The sequence below is a fragment of the Danio rerio genome, chromosome 2 (genome assembly GCF_049306965.1).
Source record: "Danio rerio strain Tuebingen ecotype United States chromosome 2, GRCz12tu, whole genome shotgun sequence".
Lineage (NCBI taxonomy): Eukaryota > Metazoa > Chordata > Actinopteri > Cypriniformes > Danionidae > Danio > Danio rerio.
Genome location: NC_133177.1, coordinates 21,710,001 through 21,735,969, shown reverse-complemented (window position 1 = coordinate 21,735,969; position 25,969 = coordinate 21,710,001). Strand labels below are relative to the sequence as shown.

General features: G+C 34.8%; 1 protein-coding gene across 2 annotated transcripts in view; it reads left to right on the top strand.

Moving 5' to 3' along the window:
- zfyve9a (zinc finger, FYVE domain containing 9a) overlaps positions 1-25,969 on the top strand; it is a 73,753-nt gene that overhangs the window by 38,489 nt on the left and 9,295 nt on the right. Inside the window, exons 5-16 of one of the 2 annotated variants that reach the window (XM_001344468.8) lie at positions 1,462-1,561; positions 3,226-3,402; positions 3,725-3,888; positions 3,996-4,104; positions 4,367-4,489; positions 7,492-7,647; positions 11,441-11,665; positions 18,120-18,202; positions 20,150-20,254; positions 21,269-21,419; positions 25,569-25,649; positions 25,857-25,969. The exon at positions 25,857-25,969 is cut by the window's right edge and continues 50 nt beyond it. In XM_001344468.8, the coding sequence (XP_001344504.2) occupies positions 1,462-1,561; positions 3,226-3,402; positions 3,725-3,888; positions 3,996-4,104; positions 4,367-4,489; positions 7,492-7,647; positions 11,441-11,665; positions 18,120-18,202; positions 20,150-20,254; positions 21,269-21,419; positions 25,569-25,649; positions 25,857-25,969 (1,587 nt within the window). Of the gene's footprint in view, positions 1-1,461; positions 1,562-3,225; positions 3,403-3,724; positions 3,889-3,995; positions 4,126-4,366; positions 4,490-7,491; positions 7,648-11,440; positions 11,666-18,119; positions 18,203-20,149; positions 20,255-21,268; positions 21,420-25,568; positions 25,650-25,856 lie in introns of both variants that reach the window. The other variant, XM_005171197.6, reaches the window with a different exon arrangement.

Here is a 25,969-nt window from a genome sequence, read left to right as displayed (position 1 = left end):
ACAACTTTTAAATCTTTGAGTAGTTAAAACAGCATATTTTTTTCAACTTCAAAACAGAAATTTTTGTCATCACATTGATGAGACTGGAAGTAGATGAGAAATTCCACAAAAGGTTGTGTAGTCCCGGCATTGTAAAATTACAACATTGACAACAACAAGCTCAAAATCTGATATAATCAAGGCAAACAACAGTACTTAAATATCTGCGAATATAGACATAATACTAATCACAGAAATGAAGACATTGCTGAACAAGATATTCTGCTTCAAGACACATCGTCAATTTGTGCATGATCATGCCAATTTAAAATGCCTATTTACAAAATCTACCCTCTAAAAACACTGCAAGATTGAACAATATGATCTGTTAGTTGTAAAAGTGAGGTCTAAGAAAGAATAAAAAAAAGTGAATACAGCTAAAACTGATACTGGAATTTTCCATTCTTAATCAGTAAACATGTCAGACCCTCAACAGAAAAGAGTGTAAGTTGAGGAACATAAGTCATTAGTTGTGACAACCAAACCGAATACAAAGAGTTTAAGTCAGCTGCTGGAAGACTAACAATGAGAGAGTACAATTTCAAGGAAGTTTTAGCGAGTAATTGTCGGGCAGCTCCAAACCTGTGAAACTGTCAAAATACTTCAGGGAGAAATGTTTTTCAATGCGGCCCTAAAAATATCTACAGTACTGCTCGAATAACACCTTAATTTCCCTTGGTGAAAAACTGCTGCATTGTTGATGACATTTTCACAGATATGGGCTGGATGGAACAACTGAAAACATCAGGCTGAAAATAAAACGTTGCTATGGTTCAAAATAGTTTAATCTGACGGAACTGTTTTAGTTCTGGACCAGGGCTTTTCATCTTTAGATGCTTCAGGCCTCCAGATATGACCATCCATGTAAGGTCTTGAAATCTTGTACAGAAATTATAGTGTAGAATTAATATTATAATTGGGAAAAATGAATTAATAACAATACAATTAAATTCTATTATAAAATGTAGATGCAAATTATGGTTTATGAAATAATTTTTTTAGACTTTTTTTTTTTACTTATTGTAGTTCTGTTTTTTATTTGCTTATCAACTTATTTATTTGAATCAAACCTGTATTTGTATTTATTATGAGTTATTTAATTGAAACATATTTAACCTTCAATCTAATTTATAATTTTAATCTTTAAATCCAATTTCTATTTATGTTTGATTATTGTTTATTTACATTTTTTTGTTAATTTCTACATTTATTTATTTTCCCTCCAAACATTAACACCCCCCACCCCCCCACCTCCCACCCCTAGAATTCCACTGTGGACCCCAACTTGAAAGCCCCCTTTGTTGTATTATTTTTCCTTTTCTGTTGTTTGGTTATTAAGCCACTGTTGATGTTATATCTAATTTTCTGATACAGATTTTTAAACAAAGCAATTTGTATGTTTTTTGATGTGTGTCTGGCCAGGTGTTCTGTGCTGCTTGTTGTAGTCTGAAAAGCAGGCTGATGTACATGGACAGGAAAGAAGCGAGGGTTTGTGTTACCTGCCACTGTGCATTAATAAATGGTGAGTAACATGAAACTCAAGGGAGTGGTCAAACTGTAGGTTAGGTTAAGAGTTTATCTTAAAGTTTTCCAAGCTGTACACTTTTTTTTTTCATGTATTCATAAACTGTATTGTAACTTAAGGGATTTAAACATGTACCGATTGTTTCGTGAGGTCAACTAAAACTTTTGGCTACGTCTAAACTAATCCGGATAAATTTGAAAATGGTGTTTTCTTATAGAAACTCTCCATGTCCATGTTTTTGTTTTCAATTCTTTTCATCATCCACATTAAAATGACTGAAAATGCTTTTGTTCAGTATTGCGCACAGACGTATCACACTTTTATCTACTTCATATCTGACTGCCGTTTATTTACTTTCTGTCTCTTTAATACGTCGCGGCAAATTATTCCAACTGTTGTCTCCCACCACTGAACAATAATTCCCAGTGAACATTCCATGCCCTTTGAAGACAGTACAAACTGACATTTAAGGTTAGAGACACCCTGGAGTACTTTTTTTTTAAATTTTAACAGATTTGTGTGTGTTGAGCATCAGTTATAACAACGTTAGCACCTGTCAGCTTTAAATTAGGTTAAAACTGGATAATTTTGAGCTTTTGTCAGCTAATTTCATTTTCCGGGTTTACAATAATGTTTGGGGCGGGATCAGTATCGTTGACATAGCGCAAATCTGCTAGTGGAATGATGATCTGTCGGTTATTATTATTCATAGCTGAGTTTTCTTATCCTATGAGAAGAGCACTTTTTAGTTATTTAAGAAAACATGTGCTTTCCAAAGGCAAGGCAGACCTGGCGCACTTTGTCTTTTATAAGTTGAGTTCGTTACCATTCAGACAAATCGCCTATATCAATGCTGCCATGTTTGCTTATGTTTTAAATCCTACAGATTATCGCAGGGTTAATGTTTGAAATAGACAAGAAAAGAGACCTGCTGCATTTTTATTCACTGTGTCTGCATTAAGACCCTGGGAAATAAGAAGGAGAGAGTCCTCCTCATTTATAGTGTTTACATGATTATCTTTATAACAATATAACAAATTGTGGTTATGATTATATGAAATTACAAATAACAAATGTAGCAGGACATTATATTACTATTGATTTCTTTGCATTTTAACTTTGTAAACTATAAATTCATGGGTCTCCTCACAGTCTGTGTCTCATTTTATAAGCCAACTAACAACAGTTGGGTTTGATAGCCCTTTAATCTTTAATCTTTAATAAAGCTGTAAAAACAGACAGCATCTAAAACTTTTGCTTTACAACGTCACCCACCATGTTAGTTAAATTGCTCACATGAATACATCACATGACTAAACTGAATCATCATTTTTGATAGCTTACATTTTCACCGTCCACACTGCAACAGGAAAACGGTGTTTTCAAATGTAATCATTTTGGACAGTGTTTTTAAAAGATAGAATTTAATTTTCTAAACATGCTGTCGCAGTGTGGATGAAAGAGAAAAATATACATTTTTAAATGAATTTTTGTTGTTTTTGCTCTTAGGTCAAAGATGTTTTTACATTTTGAGAGACTTAAAGGATGAGAAAGAACAAAATAATTTACTTTCCTGGTAGTTTAAAAAAATATATATATTAGAAAATGACTACCTTATTTAGAGTATTCGAATAACCAGATGCTTTGAACTCACTCATTAGCTCAAACATGGGAAAATACAGGAAGTGGTTGTAACCAGAGCCCAAATCCCAACAACCCGGCAGAATACTGCTCCACTATCCCTCCTCTGCAGCAGGCGCAGGCTTCAGGAGCACTTAGCTCCCCACCACCAACCGTCATGGTGCCTGTCGGTGTCCTCAAACAACCAGGGTCTGAAGGTAAACTTATTTTCAATATTCATGTTTATGTTCTTTGAAGTGAAACAGAATATTGAGTAGGAGGTGGGCATATCATTTCCTTATAGCAAATAAAAGGTTAGAGGGGCGTGGTTATGAATTTTGTGGATGAAACTGTCAAACTGACATCAACAGAGTAGAACCACCAGAACCAAATATTCAGACATTGATTGAAGATTACTGAAACACTTTTTTCAGTGGATTAACACGGATTAATTGTTCACTTTAAGAATATCAGTCTGTACTAGCAAAATAAACATTGTAAATTTAGCTTTAAACCCTCGTCTCTGTAATGCACTTGTAGGTTCTCTTCCTCGAGAGCAAAGGAGAGTTTGGTTTGCGGATGGCATTCTGCCCAATGGGGAAGCTACAGACTCTTCTAAAGCCCCTGCGGCAAACCCCAACCCCTCACAGCCTGTGGCTACATCCCAAAACTCAAACAAATCCTCAGGAGCCAATGCCTCTGAGGTGACACTTTACTTTGTTCTATTTAAGCTCATCTGTAAAATTAGACACTTCATTCAGGCTTGTTTCCATCATTACAATGCTTCATTTGTATGTTTACCCTTCTGCAGGCAGTCCATGGCAGTGGAGCCCTGACTACTAGTCCAGTGGGCAGCTCTTTCAGTCTGATCCCAGAGGACGGACTTCCTCCCATCCTCATCTCCACAGGCGTCAAAGGAGGTACGGGAGGCCACATCACAGGTGCTTGCCCATCCTTCACCATTCACCATTCAGCTTTCTCCACTCCTCCAAAATATGAGTATTGCTGCTTGTTTGTGCATGTCTGTGTGCGTGTTTTTGCTTATGTCTCCACCTCTCATGCTAATAGATGGCTTTCATTGGGTTGGTTACTCATCTAGATTGTGCTGTGAGAGGAAATTGAATAGAGTCTGGCTTGAATCCATTTGTTGCTAGTTAATTTATTGATGTTGTGTGTCTGCAGACTACGCTGTTGAGGAAAGACCTTCTGAGATTGCGCTGATGCAGCAGCTTGAGGAGGGCTGTCCTGATCCTTTGGTTTTTGTCCTCAATGCCAACCTCTTGGCTATGGTCAAACTGGTTAATTGTGAGTGAGACTCGTTTTGCTCAATGTTCTCTCGGGTTCATTTTATATGCTAATGATGTGAATGATTTGCGAAATGTTTGATCATGGGCAATAGTTTTAATAACTAATTTCTAACTAATTAATTGATAAAAAGTGTTATAGGAAATACGATGAAAATATCTTGCTCTCTTAAATCATTTGGGAAATATTTTAAAAAGAAATCACAGGAGAGCTAATAATTTTTACTTCAACTGGTTATCTATGTATTTTGTTATATGATATAAAAATGTTTTAATTAGTTATTTTGATCACAAAGATGAATTTATGTTGCCCCAGTCTTAAGTGTGATCTTGATCTTTTGGATATCATGCTACTATACTGACTTGGAGCTTAAAGCGATAATTTACTTAAACATTAGTATTTTAACTCCTTAATTACTCACCCTTACATCATGGCAAATTTTTACGGAGACCCAGAAGGGACGTGTTGGTGGGGAAAAAATTGGGTGGAGGAAAAAAGCAGTGATAGAAATATGAAATATATATATATATATATATATATATATATATATATATATATATATATATATATATATATATATATATATATWATTTTTTTTTTTTTTTTTTTTTTTTTTTTAAGATCCCAGATCAGTTTCAGTACACGCCATTTGAAGTCACTTTGTCTATCATCAAACAAGTGAAGAGCAGCAAATGAATCTTATTTTATAACAGGTGTCACTATCAGAATGCACAGATCTAAAAGCATTCAATCACTTTAGAACCCTATACATTTGATGGTCCTCAGAACATTTTCTGCTATGAATATTTAAGCATTTTGTATTTTGGTAAGGAAAGATTTAATCAAGCCAAAGAATTTCCCATGGCTCTCAATAGCCGCATTTACATTGTTGGGCAAGTGTGAGCCAGGGCTTTTATTGTGCCGAGCCAATCACCTGGGAGGTTGAGTAGTGAGGCCGAAATCATGTCGCGTTTCCACTGTCAGGCTAGTAGCTCGCAGCGTGTCACAAAAACGCTGCCCCCAGATCATTCCCAGAATCAAACGTCACACAACTTGCCCAGTTCAGCGGGAATCAGGCAGATAAAGCACACCATTGCATCATCATGAAACGATTAAAATGAAGACGACCGAAACCAACATATGACACGTTAGTGTACAGCATAACATTATATGTCTATACGCACAGGCCTGTGTCTTTACATTCATTATATTTTTTTACTCATCCACCGACTGTTGGCATCGTGCATCGAGTGGTCTCACCACGAGGACCCAGCGCAGTGAGCGCACCCATCCATAATATAAAACCACAGAAATTCTCCGGTAGTAACTCAGTATGAAATGTATTTTTATAACATCCTCGTTTTGATAAACGCTGCCAAACATTCAGCCCAAATGCTCTGGAGAGACCTAAAACATATAAATTTTTCCCTAGTCGATATGACACCTAATAGGTAATTCCCCTTTATTTAAGGATGTTGCATATTATTCGATGATCTTAAGTAAAGTAGTGTTAAGTGTTTCAGGATATTAGAGCAAGTAATAAAATATAAAAAATTTTAAATTTAAATGTTACCAAAATTAAAAAAAAAACATTTGAATTTTCATTTTTAAATTTTACCATGTCATATAAACACATAAACACTTGTTTGAGGACATAGAACACATTTTGTATTTGCAGTTGTGCGTTTGCGTTTGCAAAGTGGCGCTGCACATGACTGGATGATATAGGCAAGGCAAGGCAAATTTATTTATATAGCACATTTCATGTGTTAAAATGAATTAAAATAGTGTTAAAATAGGTTATAAAAGAATGAAAACGAAAAAACATAATAGTGCGATCTGACGGACGTAGCACAGTGCTCATACAGTAAAGGCACAGCTAAACAGATGTGTTTTCAGTCTTGGTTTGAATGTTCCTAATGTTGGAGCACATCTGATCATTTCTGGAAGCTGATTCCAGCAGCGAGGGGCGTAGTGGCTGAAGGCAAAGAAGGTCGTTTCTGCTTTCACTCACCCAAAAATGCTCTGTTTGCACGATTTGATTGATATCATCGTATCCAAATACTTTATGAATAATATTTTAAACCTCCTCCAGTGTTTATTGTTTTTAGAGAATATCTAAAATCTTTTTTTCAGATAGGCCTTTGTAAAATGAAAGTTTAATATGACTTTAAATGGTTTAATTTACGTATTGTATATACCTACATTCTTATAGCTTTTGTTTGTTTTAAATTGGTTTATTTATTTAATGCGATTTTATTACATCGATATACAATATATCTTGTCGATATACAAGAAAGAAGCTGCTCACGGCTTTAACAGAGCTGTCAAACGAGCGCTCTTTTCCCCGGTCTCTCACACATACAGGCATCTAAACGTGCATGGCATGTATCAGGCACAAACACACCTTTTAAACTTGACAAAAACTCTCGACAAACTTTACTGGCTGCTTTGTCTTTAATATGGTGTAAAGATTATCATGCGTTATTGAAACATCAAGGAGGACGCAGCAAAGAAATGTCACATATTAAATTAAAACTTTATTTTTTTATGCAACAAACTTACATTTAAAAGGGAACACATAAGCAAAAAGACCCCTATTCTATAAGGTGTTATGGAATAGCCCATTTTAGCTAAACTGACCAGCTATATGTTTTTCTTTCCCTTATTTATTTATTTATTTATTTGTTTATTTGTTTGACGCATATGCTCATGTGTGATCGGAAAACTAGGGATCATGGGATGGGATCTTTACCAGACACTGGTAAAGTTTGCCTCTCCTTTCACTCCTTCCCGAAGCCCCAGCTGGTCATCTTTGGCCCAAGGTATTCGGCGGGCCAAAAAAGGCCAGCCACTGGCCCTGAGGAAGCCTCGCTTTGGCCTGATCAGACCCTGGAAGTGACAGTGGAAACGTGACTGGCCCTGGCTCGCTCGCTTTAGGCGCAATAGTGGAAACGCAGCCATTGAGTCATAACAATCTTTTGTGTCATCTCTGTGTGAAGATGTAAATAGGAAGTGCTGGTATATGACAACAAAGGGCATGCATGCCGTGGGCCAGGCTGAGGTTGTAGTGCTCCTGCAGTGCCTCCCTGATGAGAAAACCATTCCTAAGGACATCTTCACCCACTTCGTCCAGCTGTACCGGGAGGCTCTTGCAGGTAATCTGATACGCCTGCGCAGGGGGGTCCTGTACTGGTAAACTGATCCAGACTAAATGAGAGTGAGGCCTAAATAGATAAAATTAGACTGTTCTGCCAGGAGGTGCTTGAAGGTAAAATGAGGCTGCGGGCCCCGGTGGCCTGCTGAAGATCTACTTCAGCAGAAATTGTTTTCCAGGCACAATCCTCCTCTTGTCACCCAATCCTACGTCAGGTCAATGGGTTTAACCACTGAGTAGTGTTCCCTGTTTTTTTTTATCTGACAGCAGTCCTTGTGAGTCTCCTGTCGATGTGTCAAAAGTGCAGAGGCCAATTCAGACTTGTTTAGTCAATAGTGTTATCTGTCTGATCAGGTTAAGTAATCTTTAGATTGCACAGTGGCTAATGCAATTGGAGTGGATATGAAGGAAATAGTTTGCCTAAAAATTAAAATTTACTCACCTTTAATGAATCGAATACTTAAGAGTTACTTTATTCTATTAAACACAAAAGAAGCTATTTTAAAGGACGCTGAAAACCTGTAACCATATTAGAAAAAACAAATACTGTGAACGCCAATGCTTTCAGCTTTGTTTAAATGATCTTATTTTTTGTCACGCTCAAACAAGTCGGGCTGGTTGTAACAAGTAAAGCGTGAGTAAATGATAGAATTTTCAGTGTTTGGTGAACTATCCCTTTAAGAGCTGAAGTCTTACCAAAACCTAATCCTAAAATTAGTAAAACCTCAGTAGGGCCAGACATAATCTGCAGGCATTTTTTACTATTTCTGCTAAGAAAAAAAATCTGCAGATTTATGTGGAATGATTTTGGGAGTACTATAACATAAACCTATTGTATGAAAAAACAAACAAACTTGTATTTAATGTTTACAATACAAATCAATCTAGATCCACCTATTTGGTAAACAAAGCAAGTCTCATATAATATATCTACTAAAAGACAGAAAATATGACTTCATCAGAGCCAAACTGTATTGTAAATAAATCAAATGAACACTTTCATATTAGTCAATAATATACAGAAATTAATTTAAAAGCTAAATAAATATACATTTACACACCTTTACAAATAAATAAATGCTCTCAATGGGCTAAAAATTGATGGATTTCAATGCTTGCAGATTCCATCTAAATCGACCAATAGAATGCTGCTTTTGTGCGAGTTGTGATTTATATGTTGCTACACTGCTGTATAGAGTAAATGAGGCAGCAACTTTAATCGCACATACTTACACTTGAGAAATGGAGGAAGAAACCGATCCAGGTTCTGACATAGACCATGAGTAGTCTTTACTGATCCTTCCTTTAACAAACTGCAGATGAAGTATTCTTTGTAGCATGTAGTTTCCAGAGGCACTCAAACTGATTAAGGCTGGACTAATGCTGAGGTTTCATCTTTGGGTAGAGACTTAATAATATCCATCTGCACATTGTAACTTCATTTGGTGCGTGCGTGCGGCTTTTTGTGTTTTAGAGGGCGGGCCGCAGGATTCAAATCTCCCGAGTTTATGCGAGTAACTACTTGGTTTCATTGTCACGTCACGGCGAAACACCTAATGACTCGTTATCAAGGCGACTCGTTTAAAGCATTATGAGTTGACTCTTTTATAGATGAATCAACAGTTTTAAACACTGTACACCTACACATTTAAGCCTTAGCTGGATATTTCACTTCACTTAGAGCTGTGTTACACACTACATGGAAGGGCATTTTAAAAAACCCATAATATAGGCTCTTTAACTTTTCATTCCCCACAGCCGAATCTCCATTTGTCAGTGACCGTCATCATCAGTCCTATAATCCATCGCACTCCGCTAGTGTCTGAAGGAAAAGTCTCGTTCACGTTTTACTGGATATTACAGTTCATACTTGATATTGTTTTAAGTCGACATCGATACAAACAGGCAAATGATCCGGACGAACAACAAATCGTTTAAACTACTTTGAGTTAAATGTTTTACTAAAAAAAATCGATATTTTAAAACAAAGTGCACTTTCAGATTTAATCCTTAGCAGGATGTTTTCATTCGCCTAAAGCTGTGTTGCACACTGCAGGGAAGGTCATTTTCAAAAATAATAAAGGCTCTTATTCTCTATTTTCACAACACCACAGTATAGCCAACTGTGTACTGTTTGTCCCTGTTGATACAATAACCTACACAGCAACGCGGGATTTGCCAGCCATTTGTTATTAAAGGAAGGATTGGTGAAAACTATGAATGGGTGGGACCTCTAGATTCCTTTGGATCCTGTAAGTGTTTCTCCTTCCTACACAACGTGTAGTGTGATTTAAAATGATTTCCTTGTTTCCTGTAGTTTGCAAAATATGTATTTAATTGTGTGTTGTAACCTGTTCTTGCTCAGCCAGCTGTTATAGATCAGTGCTTGTAATGTATCTTTCAGGTTAAATCTTTATGGTGCTATTCACATTTTGCATTTTCTACACCGCGTTGAAAATGTGCCGTGTCCTTTGCCGTTTTAAATGCGTTTTGTGCTCGTGATTTCCTGCTTTTTGTTGCTATGACCACCATCAGCTGTTCCACACACATGTTGTGTGGTCAATTTTCTAAGATTTGGCTGACGCAAAGGAGAGGTTTGGGAACAAATTAATCACTGAACAAATTATATGGGAGTCGTTGGGATAATTAGGTAAAAATAAATGCATAATATAAGACAATGAAAGTGTTTTTTTGACCCTGCATGCATATCAGACTGTTGTTGGGGACCCCAAAACCAAAATATGACCTTTCATAATGCATAATAAGGGCTCTTTAACAGGCATAGTGTGTCTAAAATTATTATTATGTCATTACAAACTTAACATCATCTGTTGAGAATGAAAGAAGATATTTAGAACAATTGTGGAAACCAAATATTTTCAATTCTCATATGACTTCTATTGTATTGTCCTTTGTGAATATGTCACTGAGGACCAAAACTGTTCTAAGCAGTGATAGAATTATAATTTTGTCGTGAATTATTACTTTATTGCTTTAACGTTATTATTTATCATCAATGGTTGGTAATCTTGTACCAACTACTGTGTATTTTTAATGACCTTTTATTTGCCTTTAATTAAGATCCAGACTTGCTTAAATTTATAGCAATTGAAAATATCATTAGTTGACATACCGATACAGTAAAACCAACACGAATGTTATGGTTCATAACACTGTTAACCAGTGCAGAGGATGCTGAAGTTTAGATATTGCTAAATGTCATTTTGTTTTTTAACACGCCCTGAAAGTGGTTGACTCTCTAACCAATCAGACCAGAGTAATCTCTCAGAAAGAGGCGATAAACAAAGGTAGATCCTTGAACAAACTATTTCAAACACTGAGAAATAAAGTGACACTACAGTGTATATTTGTGAGAAAATGTATGCTTTGTTTTAAACCACTTTATTGTAAGAGAACTCCAAGCTAAATTAAAGGGATACTTCACCCAAAACTGAATATTCTGTCATCCTTTACCTAACTTACAACCTGTTTGAGTTTTTTTCTTCTGTTAAACACAAAATAATTTATTTAAAAAAATCTGTAACCATTGACTTCCATAGTGTTTTTTTTTTTTTTTACTATTGAAGTCAATGTTTAGAGGTTTTGAACATTTTAAAAATATATTGTTTTGTGTTCAACAGAAAAATGAAACTCGTATAGATTTGCAACTACTTGATGCTGAGTCAATTGTGAATCAGTTTTCATATTTGGGCAAACTATCCCTTCAATATTAAAGAATACAGAAGCAATACAGTGGTTGAGCTTATCTAAATCCCACTCTTGGTTGTGTGCAGGAAATGTGTTAGGTCACCTGGGCCACTCATTCTTCACACAAAGCTTCCTGGGCAGCAAGGAACATGGCGGCTTCCTTTACGTCAATCCAACCTTTCAGACCCTGCAGGACCTGCCGTTGCCGAACTCGCCCTACCTCTTTGGCATCCTGGTGCAGAAGTGGGAGACCCCCTGGGCTAAGGTCTTTCCCATTCGACTCATGCTCCGCCTTGGGGCAGAATACAGATGTGAGTTTTCTTGATGTTGAGGCCAGTTTAATGATGTAAGTTATTCAAATGTTTAAAGGCGTCTTATTATGCTGTTTCACTTTTTGAATGTGGTAAAAAAATCAAAAATCTCACAGGCCTCAAAGTTATAAAATATATTAAATTTAGAAAAAATATGTATTTTCAAGAAATACAATGAATGGCTCAATGGACTACAAGCTTTGTTTTCTGAGGTTTTACTGATGTCAGTAAATCATTTCAAATTCTGCCAGTAGAAATTACAGGTACAGTATGTAAGGTAGACACCCAGTGGTTGCACTAGGTATTGCACACCTGGATTAAAACACGCAATCGCAAGTTGCCAGATTGATGTCACCAACAGGAGGGAGCCTTGACTAATTGATATTTTAAAAACGGCTTCTATTTTTGTGAAGCTGACCAATAAGATAAACTGACAACGATAACCCTAGGTACATCTCATGTGCTTTATTCAATGTTAGATGCTAATAATACGAGTTTGAATGCTGGTTTACATGACATTTATTGCCACTGAGAGCAGCAGCAGATAGTTCACCTTAGATCTTGAAAATAAAATAAACTATGAAACTTTGAAAACGTTTGAAATTAAACTAAGACTCTAAACTGTGACTCAGTTCAACCCAACAAATACCAGCTATTCAGTATGCATATTTAATAATATTAATATGTAATAATTAGATTATAAACCTTTCCATTTCGTTGTAGTGCAGTAAGTGCACTATTCTGAATGGCTGCATTTAAATTTTTTTTGTGTTTCGTCTGGTGCAAACTGCATATCTGGCTTATCACTGCATCTCTCCTAATGTAGCGTGTTGTTAGGACACAGGGTTAAAATGTAACCTGCTCACTTAATGTTTACATTTGTAATATTTATATTATTTGCCAACTAGTAACTACCTCTAAATCTGCATCTCATTTTGGAGGCCACTACTGTCCACCAGAGGTCACATTTTGGTGGCGGACGCACAATTGGAGAGCCTTTATGACTGACTGACTGACTGAATGAATGAATGAATGAAAAGAACACTGTTTTCCACAAAGAGGTGCTGAAACATAATTTGCTAAACAGGCGTTGGGCAGGTTCAAAAACAGTAAAAAAACAGAAAACAGAAGCTCATTTTTTAAGCATATTTACATGTTTTTTCAGATAAACAAGAATGTTCACTTGGCATGCTTCTTAAATATCTGCAAACATATTATATATTTTTTATGCTTTAGAAGAGTCAAAAACTTGCATACAGTGCCTTTAAAATGTTTTCTGGGCAGGGAGAGGCAAATAAACAATGTCATCACTATGATATGCCTTGCAGTGTTCATGCATGTAAAGTGAAATTTTTAATATTCTGATTCTTAAATATGTGTAAGATATGTGTAACACATTTTTTTGTTTAAACACCTTAATAATGATCATATTACTTGATGAATGATGGCTAATGGGCTGCACTGCACATTAGAGATTAGAGCTGATTAGAACACACTCACTCATCAACTACTCACAAAATGCATGAAAGTAAGTGTCTGTTTAACTGGGAAAAGAATAGAGGAAACTTTCAAGCTTACTAAACATCATGAAATAATATTTTAGTACAATCAACTCTATAAAGGGTCACGAATCTCCAAAACACATTTTTTGAGCTTTTGACAGTCGTATATGTGTCCCATACTGCTAAAAACACTTAGGACACACATTTCACTAAAAAGTGAAAATTGGTTGTTTTTGCATTATTTCGAGCAGATTCGTACTTCCGGTTTGAAACAAATTTTTCAAGCTGCGTCACGGCCATCAGATCTTAGCTTGTATTCCAGCATGTAGACTGGACGCCTCTACCTGGGAGTACCTTATTACGTCTCTGAGTGTGCTGCATTAATGCATGAGTAAAACTTGATATAACAAGTGTTCAGACGGCAGATCGACGACATGTTGTGTTGCCAAAACAAGCGTGCAGAGTTGCTTTTAGAATTTGCTGGGGTGAAGGTTTTGTTTTCATTTTCTCTCTATGAGAGCGCAGCAGGACTCGCATGTGGATTACAGTGCACATGACGCTCAACAACAATAGTCGAGAAACTATGCACAAGCATGGTTGAAAAAACCCTGCTGAAACAAGTGGGTTTTATGGCCCTTTTAACATGAAAAATAGGACTTCTTTAAAAATTCTTCCTCTAGTTTTTATATAAAAACCTATGATTTCTGCAATGGGGAAATGCAGCTCTACATGCAAAATATCATGTAATTTGGCAATATTTGGAATATTAAATAAAAAATAGCACTTTAGAGCCAGCCATTTACATTATGGACTAATGGCTGTGAATATTTAACTCAAATGAGACTAAATATGAAGTTTGCATGCTCCGCGTGTCTGTGTGCCAGCCATTGGCGGAGCTTCATTTACTATACATATCCTCAAGCATGCATGATGCTTGTGGCGATTTTAGTATCTGCTCACAGTGACATAATCTCTTGAGCTTATAACATTTTACAGTTGCATTTAATAATAATTGTAAAAAACACTGTTGTCATGTCAAATACACACACAATCTGAAAAGTCTTTACAATTGCCACTCAAAGTAATAGTTCAGTTTAACTGATTCATATGAATTCTTACAATTATTTTTACATATCATTATGGTTTGCTTATCCGCCGATGACGTTTAGGTTTAGGGGAGGGATTTGGGAGAATGCCTCCTTTTTAAAATTGTTAAATTGTTGTACACTAAAAAATCCTGGTTGTCTTAAATTAAGTTGAATCAAATTAGTCTATTAACTTATATTATGTTAAACTGACTTAAAACAGCTTGCAACTTATAAAATTTAGAACATGATTAACTTAGTTTAATAAGTTATAATGACCTAAAAGCATATGTTGTCAAGACTAATTGATCATACAATTTTTTACAAAGTAGGAATTAAGTCTTTAAATTTGTAAAAATTAGTCACTTTTCAGACAGTAGGTAAAAGAGTAATGTTTCCTCGTGAGATAGCACTGAATATCAGTCACCATTTGAAATGGATCAAAAACGTTTTTCAGAATTTCATCTTTTCAAAGACAAGAAGAAGTACTATTTAATAGTTTTAGGAGAACTTTGATTAAAAGGTGGTTATTCACTTTAAATGTTAACTACTGTGTATTGGCCAATTGCAGTGATAATAATAATCATAATAATAATTATAATTCAAATTATGAACATCCATTTATTTAATGCAGTCCTCAGCATATATAAGTACAGCCCTCACAAATCTATCTTTTAAATTCATATTTTTATGAAGATATACAATATTATATTTGTGCACATACATTAGATTAGTCAGTACTGAAGCTAAATCTGTACTGAAGCTAAATCTGGAGCTTATCTAACAAAAGAACTTATAATAACGGTCCAAAAACTAGTATTACTAATAGACTAGTATCACCCAAAAACTAGTATTACTAGTATACTAGTATCACCCAAATTTATGTTATAAATATTAAATATAAATTTAAAAAAGATAAAAAATCAAGAGAAGCAAAAAAATTGAAACAAAATTGTTGAAATTTTGTAGGTTTTATTTTTTTTTTTTGCAATATTTTGCTTAAATTATAACTGTATTATCTTCAATTTCTAATTATGTTTGGTAAAAAACTACTAAAATATTTTTTTAAACATCTGTTTAATAAATCTGTTTTGTTTAAATGCACCAAAATACATTGTCTATATTCACTGAGAAATGGATTAAAATTTTTTTTTTTTCAAAATAGGGTGTACTCAGTTCTGCTGATCACTGTAGTTGTAAAAAAATAAGTTTTACATTTGTTTTGACTTTATTCTGCAATGTTTAAGTTAGCTTGTTTTTCGAGTGTTTTAAAACTTCCAATTCTGTCACCTATGAGAGAAATTAATAGGAATAATAAACAGTAGAAAACTGTCAAACTAATGGCTCCACAAACAAGTGTGTTCATGACTATACATAAATAGAATAATATAATTAAAGAATATAAGTTTGCTAAATCAAGCAGCATAATGAGCAGTTTTAAACTTGTAGAAATCAATAGAAGTGAAGGAGTCTCAAGCCAAAAGATTCCAATGGCTGCGCCCATTCGTACATGAAGAATAAGGTTTCTTTTAATTTAATTTAAATTACTTACACCAGCATTTGCTTTACTAAAATATGAACATAACCAAGGTCCCTTTAAAGGGAACTAGGTTACCCCTTTTTTCCAAATTTAATACAAGTCTTTGTGTCTCTAGAATGTGTCGGTAAAGTTTTAGCTCAAAACACCCGTCAGATTTTTTTATTATAACATTCGTAAGTTTCTATTTTATAGCTCTGAACATCAGGTTGCAGTTTTTATGTACTGCGCCTCTAAGGCTAGTCCTTCACACCCACGGTTTCCACTTGCCTGTCAGCGTGCCTTAAATCTCCTCCCTCGGGTGCTTTAGACAACACAGACATGAAGGAAGAAGGTCTATCGTAAAGTTTGTTAGAAATACTACAGTAAGAACTTTACCAATGAGTATTTGATGCATTTGTTGTGGAGTTGCAACAAGTCAAAGAAAGAAAGTTTACGCACGCATACATGCACAGAGACAGACAGACAGAGCACGGACACGCACACAGACAGTGTGCGCGTTTAGTTTTGACCTCTTTTTACAAACAATTGTGAAAGGATACAGGTTAATATCCACTATTGTATGGATATCTTTTATGTTAATATACAAAATAAACCTGATTTAATGTTCGCAAACCAGGATTGAAGCATCTTTTATAATTGTTCTGACACGTGGCTGTGCTGATGAAGTGAATCTGAAGTAACTCCTACATCAAGTTGCAGTCGGTCTTAAAACCTCTCCAATTGGTCCACAGTTTTTTTATGTTGTTAAATTGAAAGAAATGGACTGGGTGTGTTTATATCACCCCAATATGTCAGTATATACACTATACCTACACATATGTCTGTCCAAACAGCTTGAAAAGTAGATTTTTCACCATAGGTGCCCTTTAAAGCAAGTCATTTCAATCAGCAGCCATCTTTAAAACACCTCTTAGACAGTGTGCTCGGGCTTTCTATCTGAATAGGGAAACATCTAATTTTCCAAAACAGTTTGACAAGCTTACAATTACATTACATATTTGGGATCAACAATAAAATTAAACAACATCAGTCTCATAAGTCTAGTTTCTAAACGTTCAAATCAATTAAAATTGGCATTTTCAGGTTGCCCGAGCTAATACACATTCACACTCTAAGGTAACGAGATCACGACACCACTCTCATTTATGGCTGTGTTACACATTATCATCCACTGGATAATAATCGTCTGATCGTGCTGCTCTTCTGAAACAATTCACAACTTGGTCTTCATTGTGAATGTCCTACCGAAATAAGCGACTCTATTTTTACAAGTTTGTGGGCATTTGAGTAGTTGCTGTCATGTGATGTGCGTTTGACAGGACGGACTGTACCTCACATTTGTTTAATACAGATTACAAACCAATAAAACATTTTCAAGTATAGTTGGTTTATTTAAAAGTACATATTTCAAGCTTTGTTTGGATATATGTCTTATGTCTGTGAAGCAAGTATTCGCTGAGATTTCAGTTTGTTTGTTGACCACATAAATTGTCATAAAAGCACATGTCTGGTCCAAGCTTTTCCCCTGGAGAAACATCAGTTTATAGCGATCGATGAATGGCTCTTGTATGAATATGCGGGGCTTCATTCACCATATTGACCGTTACACTTTTCCCTATTCAAAATAATACAAGTGACATGTCTTGTGCATTCTATAGTCTTTAACTAAACTATTAAAACAAAGCCCAAGATGGAATGCAAAAAAAATTGAAAACTGGAGGGAAAAAAAAAAAAAAAATATATATATATATATATATATATATATATATATTTACTGTAATTTATATCACCTCTTAGCATGGTGAATTGTTTAACCTGAACAGTAAGAGTGGAAGGTCTGTTTTCTGCATCCTGTAAAAAAGCTGTTTAGGAAATGTCTTTTTCTTTGACTTTCTCAGACCGAGCTCTCTGTTCGTAATTCGCAAGCGCAGCCCCCATGAAGAATAAGTTTCCTGCTTAGCTTCTCAAATCGTGAATCCTCAGCCATGATATCAAGCCTTCTTGTACTTTTGAGTTCAGAAGACACGTTCACACTAGCTAAATGTACAGTACTGTGACGTCAAACCAACTTGGGTGCAGACCAAAAGTGCTAGTGTGAAAGCATCCTTTGATGCTGTGAACAGTTATAGTCTAATGTTTAGCAGAGTGTTTGAGGACCGGTTGGGCACAACAGGCCCTCGATTTTTACATTATAGTAATTGCCTTATTATATAATAGGGGCCGCTAAGTCATGCGGAGTGTGAAGCAGCTTATTGTAAGCTTCTGATTTGACTAGCGTGACTTGTATCAGTAGTTTAGCATGTTCTTATTGTGAACTTGTTTTGCAGTTTACCCCTGCCCGCTGTTTAGTGTTCGCTTCAGAAAACCCCTGTTTGGAGAAACCGGTCATACAATCATGAACTTACTGGCAGTAAGTATTCCTATTTCCCTGCATTTTTCTGCATTTAGCACATACACGTACCATAAATAAAAGATTGGGAATGTACAAGACTGTACAGGTTTTGATAATGATTGTTATATTATGATTTTCTGAATGTTGGTTTCTTGGGTGGTTCTGGCCTGTTGTGGATTATTACAACACAAAAAAAACACCAGCGGGTCCCACTTAATGAGTGGTTAATCAAATCATTCTTTCAAAAGATTTGTTCAAAGTGGCAGGTTCATTTTAGAAACAAGTGGTGGTTGTCATAAATCATAAATACTTCAGGGTAAGGCTTTAAAATAATAGCCCATTACTTAATGTATTTGCTAAAACAAACAAACAATTAGTAATACATTACTGACAGTATTATTGGTATGTGATAATGTTAGTTAACGTTATACAAATTCATGTTAGTTCATGTTAACTCACTGTGCATTAAATAATGTTAACAAGCACAAATTTGGATTTCAGTAATCCATTATTAAATGTTGAACTATGATTAATTAATGCTTTCCAAGAGTTTACATACTTGGTAAAAGTAAAGTAAAAATGCATTTTTTCACAGACATGAAGTCACAAAGTGCTTTACAGTAAAATAAAACATATAGTACTTAGCTAAAGTTTGTAAAAACATTAAACTAACATTAACTAGGTAGTGTGCATGCAGGGTTTTAAAAGTCTTACCTTTTAAAAACAAAATGTTAGGTCTTAAAAGTCATAAATTCACTGAAATATTGTTTTGTTTGGCTTAAAGAATTTAAACAAGTCTTAATTTTCCAACGCCCATTTAATCAACAACAATCCATCTAAAAAAAAAATTAACAAAGCTCCATTTATATCTCTATTTACCAATAAGGTTTAATTATCTTCTTTACAATAACATTTGTTTACAATTTTGTTTGTTTTTTGAAGAAAAGTTATTTTGAAAAAAGTATGTACACAACTAGGGTTGTTTTGCATGTTTGGGCACATTAGTTAAAACAGTTGGCTAAGAAATTACTAATTAGAATTGTTTTGACGGGGCAAGTAAAAATCTTTTCAGTTGGATCAAACGGGTTATTAGAAAATATGCTTCATGTTCAGACATGTATATGCCTGAAAGTTCATTCATAATGGTGGTAAAAAGTCTTAAATTTGACTTTGTGAAGCTTGTAGAAACTTACTGAGGGACTATTATTTTAAAGTGTTAAATTACTCAGGAATAGATCACACCACAGAGTTCGACTGAGATGCACAACTGTTTCATACAGTAAAACAGAACAAAATAAATAAATAAAAGAATATTTAATCATGGATCACAAAGTCAGTGTAATGTTGCACAGGTATTAGTTGGAATAGCCAAAAATACATTGAGCCAAAATGATTTTAAAAAATGATGCCAAAAATCATTCATATATTTAGTAAAGATTATGTTCCATGAAGACATTTAGTCAATTTCCCACTGTAAATCAAAACTTTATTTTGGTCAATTTTAACGTTAAAGTATTTAGATTTTATTGGAATCTCGGATTTTGTAGTCTCAGCCAAACATTGCCCTAGCCTAACAAACCATTTAACAGTGGAAAGAGTATTCTGCTTTTGTGTAATGTATTAATCTTTATTTACAAAAATACACAGTGAAGCTCCACAGTCCCACATTGCGTGAAAAATATAAATCCCTCAATGTTAAATTGTCAGTTAAAAAAGTCAATTCAATCATTCACAAACATTAATATTTGAAAAAAAAAACACTTATTTAGTATTTTATTATTTAATAAAACTATATTATTCAACTCACCTATATCATACAGGGATGATTTACTTATAATTATGGAGTTAACGGTTACATGAATTACAGGGTTAACATTTACAGTATAATCATAGACAATAAATATCATAGAATTCTAATGTGATGCCATGTCAACTCAATTAAGGACTTTTCTCACGTGTCTACAGGACTTCCGAAATTATCAGTACACGTTACCGGTGGTGAAGGGGCTGGTGGTGGACATGGAAGTGAGGAAGACGTGCATCAAGATTCCGAGCAATCGCTACAATGAGGTAAATGAAGACTAACACATGGAGAACATCCAACCTTTTTAACATTTTAAACTTCTATCATGTTAAAGGGATAGTTCACCCAAAACTTAAAATTCGGTCATTATTCACTTATTCTTCACTTGTCACAAACCTGTTTCTGTTGAACACAAAAGAAGATATGTTTGAAGAAAGCTGGAAACCTGTAATCACTGATTTTCATAGTATTTGTTTTTTCTGCTATGTAGTTTCTTCAACTATCTCTTCAATATACCTTCTTTTGTGTTCAATAGAAGAAAGAAACTCTTGGAAAGAAACTTGAGGATGAGTTCATTTTCATTTTCGCTTCTGTTTGAAAAGCTTTCGATGGAGCAGAACTTGTGGTGCAGACCTTTGACTAACAGAGATAATTTAAAGCAGGGATTCTCAACCTGTGGGCCCCAGCATTAGTGGGCCTTTGCATTCCTGAGATAGCTAAAAATGAACTCTTAATATTATACTATAATTTTTGGATTTTTTTTTGTTAATTTGCTATCTTAAAATGATTGAAGTAATGCACTTTCTCCTGTTCTCTGATTGATTACTTTAAACTCTGTGCAAAACAGCCTCATGATCGCATCTGTAACTAGTACACAAGTCTGTTTATTCAAAAACTTTGTGTGAAGTAAAAGTGAGTAAAATAATAATAATTTAATATGTAGTAAATATGTTATAGTGTAATATATAATTAAATATAATTTTTTTTTTATAAAATGCTGATAATAGAAAATAATGGAAGGCACTACAAGTGTGTGTGTGTGTGTGTGTGTGTGTGTGCGTGCGTGCGTGCGTGCGTGTGTGTGTGTGTCCTAAAGTGAAAAAGGTTGAGAACCCCTGATTTAAAGCTTACTCTCAATGTTCTTTGTTAGCCACATGCTAATTCATTCAGTTTACTAGAACATTGTATACCCTGAAATTATGAATTAAGTTTTAGGATTTTGCATAACGTTGAAATGTTATAACAAGTTTTTTTTGTCTTTTGACTTTTTCTTTTTTCAGCTTATGAAGGCAATGAATAAATCCAACGAGCATGTGCTGGCAATGGGTGCATGCTTCAACGATAGGGCAGATTCTCATCTCGTCTGCGTTCAGAATGATGATGGTAACTACCAGACGCAGGCCATTAGTATTCATCACCAGCCTCGCAAAGGTATGGCAAGATTACTTGCAAGCTAATCTTTGAAGCTTCTTTTTTCACTTTCATTACGGATCCAATATATTTCTTTAATAATATTTCTCTAAGTAAATAGGAATCATAGAGTCATTTATTACAGGTTTTTTTGATTATTAAGCACAAAAAATTCCACAAATTTATAAACCCTGGCAAACTCATCAGAAAAACCATGGAGTCTTACTAGGGTTATTACAATACTTTAAAACTGGATGACTTAAAGTTGCAGAAGGTAAATTTTACACCCTCTGGTTGAACTAAGTATTGCACTCCAAAATCAAACAACATTTTTTTTTTCACTTTGCCCGTTCTCCGATGAAGCTGCATTCACACTGCAAGCGACTCACAGTGGCAAAACGACTGTTTATTACAATGCAGAGTAAGCGACTTCAGGTGACCACTGTCTACGCTAATGACAGCTAAGGTTGACTACAAGGTGGGCATGTTGAGGAATGTGACAAAGTTGAGAATCCTTTAACTTTACACAAATGAAGTTACTTTCTTGAGCGACGACCAATTGGAGCATCAGTAGCGCTTAGGGGTAGGAATAACAGGTTAACTTATGAAATTATATTATCACTATATTTTGTCCCTGATATTGATATATCACAATATTTGTAAATGAATAAGAAAAAATCCTTTAAAAATTTATGATGCATTTTTTTATTAACAAAGCATTTCATAGAATTGAAACTGAAAATTTAATTTATTGAAATAAAAATCTATTGCTTTCTAGTTTTCTGTTAACTTAAGACACTTATTACGACTTGGCCAACTTATTTGATGTATTTTATGCTTAGACATAGTTTGTTTTTAATGCAAAATCATGCAGTCACAAGATTGATATATTTTCTTCAAGAACAGTAACAGATTAGAATGCTCATAGACGTGAGCATAGACTCCTGTTACCACTTATGATGTCTCCAGCAGTGGAGAACATTAGTTATTTACTTAACAAATAATAAAAAAGGACTTTTAACGTTTTTTTATTTATTTTTTGTTTAACTAATATTTCCAGCCAAAGTTTTCGTAATAGCATCTGACTTTCGCAAGGTCTGCAATGGTTAAATAAACGCAAGGCCTTTCAAATTATATGTTCATGTCTAGTTGATTATCTAATATAAATTCTGGCAGTATGCATTAGTTTAAGCACATATTTCTGTATGAAGTCTGACTGCGGGTACACGCAAGTGTTCTAGTGAACTGAAAGCAGTTCTGTGAGGGAGAAACTACTGTAGCAAAAGATTGGGGGAAACTGGATGTCTGAAACACACAATTGCCTGGTCAGGCTTGAATAGAAGTAGGTATCCATATGCCTGAGATTTTCTCCCATGCAATGGCTCATCTGTCAGTGGTTGTCTCTGATGCATTGTTTATCCTGCCATTACTGGATGTGCCTGGGTGTACTGCAGCCAAAGCAGTAAACTGCTGAAGTCAGTGTAAGACTGATTAATTTATTCAGATTTTTATACATTTAGATAAATATTGTTACATGGCACCAGAGTATTGATCAATATTTTGTCCCAGCCCTAGTAGCGCTTATGTGCTGTAGACCTATACAGACCTACGTTTGCAGTAGATTGTCACAATGACGGACAACACACTTTTTCCTTGATTATTATTGAATTAAGTGTTTTATGTACTAATTCCATTTATATTTAGTGTTTTCTCTGAACAATGTTTACTTTCAGCGGCGCGTAAAACTCATTCACTCTCTGTAACTATCACCATAAACGTTACCTAAGCAACCTCAAGGTGGGAACGCCCACTAACGGTTTCAATCACCATCAAGAGCCACAGGCAGCTTCAAATTTGCTGCTGGTGTGAATGAGGCATAACTACATGCCAGGGATGAACCGATACTACTTTTTTACTAACTAATAAGACTATGAGTATTTTATTTTGTGTACTTGCTGATACAGAGTACCGATTACGATACTTCTTAGATTTGGTTTCAGTGAAAGTCCAATTAATTCAAAAGGAGGTTTTAATTTTTGGCTGTAGTAAGGATGAACACAAAGATCTTTAACAGAAGGCTGTTCCAAGCCAAAAATATGCAGCCATTGTTGATAGCCCTACAAATTGGTGACCTTATCGTTTACCGATTAAGCATGGTCATTTAAAGGGCATGTAATCCTTGCACTGACGTGTCCACAACTTCACACATTACCTTATCAAGTGTGTGCACTATTCTGTGCTTCTGAATGACAGGTATGTAAATGTTTCTGTCATGTTGCATCTGTAGCCAAAATGCTTGGCACTGGAATCGCATGTGGGTCGGATGTTATTAGGACGCGGTGTCACAATGTAACCTGCTCAGATCATTTTTGCGTTTGTAATATTTATAATTTTTGCTAATTAAAGTTCACCTTATATGAAGTCGGTGTCTCATTTTGGAGGCTGCTGCTGTTCTCCAGAGGTCGCATTTTCATACATTGAGGCAGCCTTCACGACTGAAATGAAATATCTTTTCTTTTTTCACCAAGGCAATTCGGGATGCTGAAATAAAGTTGGCTGAACTGGCAGTGAGAACAAAACAAAGATGGATATTTTGACACAACACATTTTTAAAGGAGAATAAAAGTTTTTAACATTGTTTTTCAGATGAACAAAAATGTTCACTCAGCATTTTTTTTAAATATCTGCAATCATGTTATAGTATTTCTATGATTTAGAAGAGTCAAAAATGTACATAAAGCACCCTAAGGTAACAATGATAATAAACAACTGATAATAACGAGTGTTTCTTGAGTTCAAATCACCATATTATGATTTCAAATTGATCATAGTTGTTAAACATAGGCAAAACAAGACTGAAGCAATTATGTTGAATATTCAGCTTTGTATGAATGACTCATTCATGTGTATTAAAATTGCTATATTTATAGATAATTAGAAATTACTATAGATTACATCTATTATATTTCTGTCATAATATTCATGTAGTAAACTGTATTTTACTGTATTTTTTATTTCTATTTTGTTAAATGCTAAAAAAAACAAAATATACAAACATACTACTGGATGGATGGATGGATGGATGGATGGATGATAGATGGATGGATAGATGGATAGATAGATGGATAGATAGATGGATAGATAGATAGATAGATAGATAGATAGATAGATAGATAGATAGATAGATAGATAGATAGATAGATAGATAGATAGATAGATAGATAGATAGATAGATAGATAGATAGATAGATAGATAGATAGATAGATAAAAAGAAAGAAAGAAAGGTCACGTATAGATACTGTATATAAAAGTTTTATAGCAATGGGTTAAGCAACAGACACCACGATCAGGTATATAGATAATCAATGACTCTTCTAGTAACAAAGGTATTCAAGCATTACAATACTTTGTTAAATGTATTAAAATACAAAAATTCATAAAAGCTCCAGAAACTTTCTTAATATTTAGTCACCTTGGAATTATAAGGTTCTATCTGCGTTCTGAATGATTTTGAGATATTGAGCTTAAAAGTTTTTGCATTCCATACAGCAAACAGTATGTGTGTAACAGTTGTTTTTTAAATAAAAAGTCTAAAAATAAAAAGTCTTGAATTGTAAAACTTAAAAAAGAACACCGCATAATGTAATGTATTAATGTAATGTAAAGTTGTCATTTAATAAGAATATGTGAATAACTCAGTTTTGACAAAAATGCCAAATAGAACCTTATAATTTTAAGGTGAGGATGTGTAAATTAGAGCTGCAATTGGATCAGAATATGCTATCAATAATGATATATTATTATTAGGCTAGTTCAGGGATGGGCAAACTTAATCCTTGCGAGCCGGTGTCCCTGCAGAGTTTTGTTACAGCACTAGTCAAACACACCTGAACAAACTAATCAGTGTCTTCAAGATCACTAGAAATCTATAAGCAGGTGTGTTTGATTAGAGTTGGAGGTGAGCTGTGCAGGACACTGGCCCTCCAGGACCGAGTTTGCCGGAAATTCAAATTCATCGGATCCATGATATCTATCATATTGGATATCCTTTTTTCAACTTTTAAAACTTAGTGAAATGCTATTCAAGTTAGAAAATTACATTAATCTCAAAGCGAACGTATATACTTGAAAGAACTTTTTTTTAATTGAATGTATTATTTCCTTTTCAGTGACCGGTGCCTCATTCTTTGTCTTTAGCGGGGCTTTGAAAGCTTCATCGGGCTACTTGGCAAAGACAAGCATTGTTGAAGGTATGACAAAAGACATTTGCAGCCTCTTTCTCTAAATGTAGGACATCTGATCCCTTTGGAGCCGTTTCTAAACTGGACATAATCTCCCTGGTAATGTTTCTGCCCAAAAGTCACAGTTGTACTTTTTGTGCCTGATCCTAATTTCCAAGTGCTTAAATGTGCCGATTTGTGTTCTTATGGGTTGTTCTTATAATGCTTGCACCGCAGATGGTGTAATGGTGCAGATTACAGCTGAAACCATGGAGGCCTTAAGACAAGCTTTGAGAGAGATGAAAGATTTTAGTATCGCCTGTGGAAAAGCTGATCAGGAGGAGAACCAG